The sequence below is a fragment of the Embiotoca jacksoni genome, unplaced genomic scaffold, assembly GCF_022577435.1.
Source record: "Embiotoca jacksoni isolate LCO1_2020_lvr unplaced genomic scaffold, fEmbJac1.0.p SCAF_20, whole genome shotgun sequence".
Taxonomy (NCBI): domain Eukaryota; kingdom Metazoa; phylum Chordata; class Actinopteri; family Embiotocidae; genus Embiotoca; species Embiotoca jacksoni.
Genome location: NW_027185341.1, coordinates 2,091,631 through 2,097,990, shown reverse-complemented (window position 1 = coordinate 2,097,990; position 6,360 = coordinate 2,091,631). Strand labels below are relative to the sequence as shown.

General features: G+C 41.2%; 1 protein-coding gene across 2 annotated transcripts in view; it reads left to right on the top strand.

The window, feature by feature from the left end:
* Positions 1 to 236: 236 nt before the first annotated feature.
* The window catches only part of afap1l2 (actin filament associated protein 1-like 2), a 38,814-nt gene continuing 32,690 nt past the window's right edge, over positions 237 to 6,360 (top strand). Inside the window, exon 1 of one of the 2 annotated variants that reach the window (XM_069155563.1) lies at positions 237 to 460. In XM_069155563.1, the coding sequence (XP_069011664.1) occupies positions 445 to 460 (16 nt within the window). In that variant the 5' untranslated portion in view covers positions 237 to 444. The remainder of the gene's footprint in view (positions 461 to 6,360) is intronic. The other variant, XM_069155564.1, reaches the window with a different exon arrangement.

Genomic DNA, 6,360 nt, shown 5'->3' with positions numbered 1-6,360 from the left:
AGTTGTGTGGTGAGTTTAGTTCTTAAATATATTTCAATAGCGATGGTTAGAGAATAAAAGCTCATGCAACCATCTTTTCAGTGCATGCTTCTCTTAAGCGCGTCAAACTTTTCCAGTTTGCCACGGGACGCACCGGGGGTCTCTTCTTAATAACACCTGGCTGAGGGTCCCCACTGTGAAGCAGAGACGGAGCTGCTGCAGACTGGATGCTGCAATCTGGAAGGAGGAGGTGCGGCAAAAACAGATTAGGAAGACGAGTAGAGCGCTGTTGTTCCGTCCCAACTCAGTGTGTCCAGCAGCCACAGTCAGTGTATTGTTGCAAATCGGGGAGGCTCGGGCTGCTGCATTCCGCACAAGTTGCTGTGCCATCACTCCGAAAGAAACTTTTGTGATTGTTCCGTTTTATGAGAGGAGGAAAGCGGTTCAAAGTGTCCGAGCGAGCGAATGGAGAAGCACAAAGGTAAGACGGGAGTTTTTGTGTCTAGAACATGAGACAGGGCTGCTGACTTCTCGGGTGCTGTCGCTGAATAATGCTTCTTTATGAACTCGCTGTAAAAATAACAATTTTACAGCTACTGTTTGATGGTAAATGTTTTATTTTTGATACACTAAACCAGACTCATTATGAACTATTCCATGACATTTAAAGCTTTTCGACGCATTTGATTAAAAATACACCAATTCTGCTGCTGTGGCTTTCTTGTAGCCTAATTTGCATTTGAAAATCTTCAGGTAAATTGTATTTCCTCCTGGTTGATCTGTGTTGCATAAATAGTTTTACACAGGGTAATCTGAATATTGATTATCTGCCACTGATACCAGGTGGTTTCCTGAGAAGTTGTGAGCAATCAGTTCAAAACTTTGCACAAAACTGAGGCTACAGCTGAATGTTTCACCAGGAATATGAAGATACTTATCCATTGGGGTCCATTAAATCTAGTTTAGACTGTGGCCACAAATTAATTTTCAATAGCTGCAACATTATACTCACAGCATTCCTCAAATTCCTGTGGTTATTTGTTCATGAGGGATGACCAAGTTAATACTTCCTTATTGACATAAACAAGTAGTTTTGAGGCAATATGTTCAAATAGTAGTAGTGATTGGCCAATAGGTGCATCTCACGTTGCAGTCTGAACATAGTTCGTGCACAGACTAGTTAAGAGGGGAGGTTAGTTATCTTTGGATCTCAACACTGGTGGGAGAAGTGTTACAGTGAAACTCGCCCCCCCCCCTTCCACACACACACACACACACACACACACACACACACACACCCCGCCTTCGCTGATCTGTATGGACAACAGAGGCAAACTGCCGTGGAATCACAGTCTGAAAGAAAACAGTCTTGCTGCCACATTCCCGTCCACCAGATGACCAGACGGGCCAGTCTGTTTACTCCCACTCTCACTCGAGAGTAAATAGTCAGTGTAGCAGGCAGTCAAATGCAGAGGTGTTTTGTGAATAATTTTCTTTCCCTGTGAGGGGATTTAATTAGCAGTGGAGGCTTTGGGTTGTTCATTCATTCAGACAATCAGTCCACTAACTGATCAGACAAATGTTTTGATAATTCTGTTTTAACACAGAAAATGATCTTAAGGGTAATTTTTATTAAAATATCTGTTAATTTCATCCCTAATAACATTCAATTTCTGACTTGTACAGATAGACATACAGTACATAGATTTAATTTTGACACACTGAAGGGGATGTACATACTGTATCTGTTGCAGTGATTGTCCACCAGGGGCGCTACATAGTTCACTTAACTTTATACCAAACAAGAGGGAAGGACTGTCTTTACAGTATGTGTCAGTACTTTAAAAGCTGAGGTGGGAAGGTATGAGTATTGCATCATTCAGTTGTTAAGTGGCCTTATAACCAAAAGGGAAAGGTGCATTTTCAAAATGACAATGATTGGTTGAATTTTGGGTCGGCAATGAAAGGCAGTCAGAGGCAACACACTTTCAATGAGAACGTAATTGATTAGAGAAGGGGAAAGATGACAGCTTGGCAAGAAACCTGCACCTGGTAGTCACAGATTGCAGAGAATGAGCTGGTGTGTTGGGGCTGAAATAAGGGCAGGAGTGTACTCCTTTGGCAGCTGCATGCATCAGCACCGGGACATTGAATTAGATACTAACAGCCACAGGCAGCCAGCGGATGGGGTACAGTAAAGGGAAACTTGGGAAAATTCAGGGAGGCCAATGACAAGGAAAGGCATTATTTAGTATTCTGGATATGCTCCGTGTTTCTGAAACTTGACTCGAGCAGGTTTTATTCCAGAGAAGCAGCGCGGCGGCTCATGTCACCGATTCTCACACCTTGTGCCAGAGATGAGGATCAAATTAGTGAAAGCACCTGGAGCTTTGTTTGATTTGAATGACCTTTGGGCTATGAGAGGACATGTTTAGTGCATACTTCTCCTACAGCTGAGCCAAGAGTTGATCAGCACTTTTTATGCAATGTTATTGGTTCACTACTCACTTTGCTCTGCATCTAATTACGGCCCATACGCTAATGTTTCACCCCACCAAATATTAAATAATGATATTGGCAGAATTGTTTATACAGGCTTTTTTACAGGACTTTGTTTATACCAGCTGTCTTGTTAGTGTGTCTTGATCATTTGACATAAATTAAACCATGCATTTTTTCATAATACCTTATACGAGAAACAATACCTAAATATAGAAACAATCAAAAGAGTAATTTCCCTAAATTTTCCCTCTGGGAATGGAAGTATTTGTTTATTTATTGTAAGATTCTATCCAGTATTTATTTTTCTTTCTTTCCTTGTCAATCAGCGCCTTCCACCTAATGCCCTTGCTTGTTTTGCTTCCCATGTTATTATGGATCCCGCCAGACTGAACATAAAGCATGTCTATGTTAAATTCACTGTGCTGGCTTCATGTTCTTTGCAGCTGGGGTTTCACCCAGAAAAGCAATGTGATCTGTGATGATGGCTGTCCTTCTTGCCTGCGGCATCAGATGTCTTCTCCAACAATGATCTGATTCTCTGACCAGTGCCAAAATACAATGGAAGACAAATGGAGGCAGACCGACAGATGTATTGATGGACATTTTTGAATCATTGGACCATTCAGTAGACACACAATTGATTGCAGTTCAAAATGATCGGGATTTAAAGAGTAATGGATGATAAAATGCAGTAATGTTTTGTTATAAAAAGTTTACATGGACAACATTGTGTGTACTTTTTGATGAGCTAAACAGGCATTTTGCTCAAATTGCTAAATGCAGTGCTAAAATGTTAATGCTTTGATGCTAACATGCTGAAATTTAGCAGGTGTACTGTTTACCTGCAGTATTTTAGGAGGCCAGTCTGTCCCAAAGGCAGCTTGGGGTACTTTTGTCAAGACATCCCCTGTGGCCAAAAAGCATTTCTCCCCATAGTCCACCATTAGGAAAGACACATCTGTGATTGTAGTTTTGCTGGTCACAAAGCAAAGTTATGGACAAGTCAAAACTTTTGCCTGATGCTGCTACTGGATGTCAGTGAAATGTTCACTTTGACCCAAAGATACACTGATTAGATGTTTATGGTCAAACCTCACATTCGTCCTTTTATTGTGAATGTGATGCCATAACTCAGGAACAGAAGGGGAGACTGTGACCACTTTAGGATGGATTTTGATTGGGTGACACTTCTTGACACATCTTGGGTGTTCACCTTGAAACTGTGGTTTCTGTGCTCTTGGATTGAAGATGTGTGTATCTTCTTTGCAGCAAAATCTAAATTTAAATCATTGTCTATCATCATAATGATTGTCTTGGCTCCAACTTTGTTCTGTCAAAATCCCTTAATTCCCCAATAATTTCTGAAATGTTGACCCATGAAAGCCCCTCAATTTTTAAATCCCTTAATTAAAAAGAAAGATGAGATATTGAAGAATAGTCAAATGTTTTCACCTAATCCACACATTATTTTTGAAATATTTGACAAAATGCTTTAATTTACAATTTAAGGTTTGCTTTAGGGATACAGTATGTTTTTTTTTTCAAGTGAACCTTTCAGTTGTTAAATGAAATAAAAGCACAGATGCCCAAACTACTTCAAACATTTGTCTTAGCCGTTAAACCCACTCTACTTTAGGAAGGCCAATAGTCTGTCAACAGCAGTGATCGTGTCAATCAAACTTATTCCCACTCAAAATTACTCTTCACTGCAGCATGACAATGTGACAGAGTCAGCAGGTTTATAGTGGGTTTTACCTGCCATAAGCTCAGCAGTGGCACGCTTAGATGTGGGCCATCAAGGCTGGCATGGGGTCTCCTGGTTCACTCGTATGTGTGTCATGGGATGTATTTGACAACGGGGAGTGAGTGGCGTTGGGGTAATTCAGGAAGCTGGACTGGGCAATAAAAATGATGAAAAGAAAGACGGCCTTCCTGCTCTGTGGCAGCAGGGTGCTCTGTGAGTTTGGCCCTTCTCACCCTCTGGGTCTTACTCCTGTTCATTTTCAACACATCAAACGTGCCTTTGTTTATTGGATACAGGAGCTCAGGATCCAACCTGTATTGTGTTTGTTTCTCACCAGGTACGCTTTTGATGGAAAGGGCTACTACAAGAGAACAGGAGCGTACACACTTGTAATCACACACACATGCAAACCCCCCGTTCTAAGCAGCCCTCCTGGCTACTTTTCTGTGGGATAATAAGTAAGCGGAGAAGCTTTTATGTGGATGACTCTGAGGCAGTATGGCTAGTTACTTTTTATTTGTTAGCAGCTGCTTCTAGTCTGTCACTTTCTTTCTCATCAAGCCAAGACTGCACAGGCTTGTAAAGCTTTCTTTTTTCTTAAACATCAATCTGTTTATCACTACGCAGGATATTTTTATTGAGAAATGACTGATGCTTAATGCCCGCACAGAGCGATACATAGATGCATATACTGTACCCGTCACACACCAAAGCACATCCAGAGCGTGATGCCTTTGACTGTTGGACGGGTCTTGTGGAGTGAGGAAATTATTTTGGGGGAGTAAAGAGAGTAGGAGTTTGCTGGAGTGATGCAGGCTGTGTGGAGCCAGTCTGAGCCTCCTCTGCCTCGTGGCCCAGGGCTGACAGATTTTTCATCTCTGTGTGTGTGTGTGTGTGTGTGTGTGTGTGTGTGTGTGTGTGTGTGTGTGTGTGTGTGTGTGTGTGTGTGTTTGTGAGACAAGCCAATGAGAGGGAGAGAGATACAGAGTTGTTTGTATTGGAACAAGTCTTATGCCACAATGTTGCTATCATTTACTGGCAAAGTTGATAGCTAATATATTATATTATTTGATTTGATTTTTATTTGCCACTTGGGGCAGTACAATAATAATTAAAAAAAAATATGTTAGCACTTGGTTGCTTATATCTACATCCAACAGATATGGAGCAACATAAGCCTTTATTTGGAGTTGTATTCCTGTCCACCTGGCGAATGTAAATCTTGTCTTCTCTGTCTGACTTTCTGTTGCTGACGTTTTCTGTCTGCTGTTTGGTGCTGAACATGCTGCGTAGAGTTGGAAGGAAACTGCAGCGACTGGGGAAATTTCTCTTTTGGTTTGTCACTACAAGCCAACTTAATTTTTTTTACAGTCATTTGATCTATTGTTAATTAAAACATGATTAGAGCAGCTTCATGAAAGGATATTTTAGATTTTTTTTTCACTCTGTTTATGTTATAATTTTTTCAGCATTGTTAACATTCTTGTACATTATTACTTTCATGCAAATGAAGCCAACTGCTGGCAACAAAAATTCCTCCTCCTTGTATCTGAAAACATAAGTTAATGAACCTTATGGAAAACATTAGTGCACCACTTTAATATTAGACATTGACCTTTGTTGGTGGTATCTCTACACAATACAAGGTGTGATCAAAAAGCTCAGAGACTGCGTTTACAACAACCAAAAACCTGATTTCAATCGGGCCGCCATCCCCTTCAAAGTAGTGCCAACGCTTGGAACGCTCCCTGGAAGTCTTGATTTGTAAGTGCCTCAAGCACCATCTGCAATTCATGCCAGATATCCTTCTGTGTCAAAACTGCAACCCTTCAGCTTCAACTTCATTTTGGGGAACAGAAGAACTCGCAGGCAGCCAAATCCATCAAGGAGGGATGGTGGAGAGCTATGATTGTGTTGTTTTGGGAGAGAAACATGCAATTTTTCAATCGTTCAAGTCATGTTTTCATGTCGGAGAACCCAAGTGTCATCATGCCACAGTTCAGGTTGTTTGCTTTGAATGTTTTTTCTCAGACGCCTCAGAATGTCACGGTAGAACTGTGTTGACAGTCTGACCCTGTTGACGCGAATATAAAAGAAAACCACCAGCGTGCTCCTGGTTGCACTCCTGACCTGAC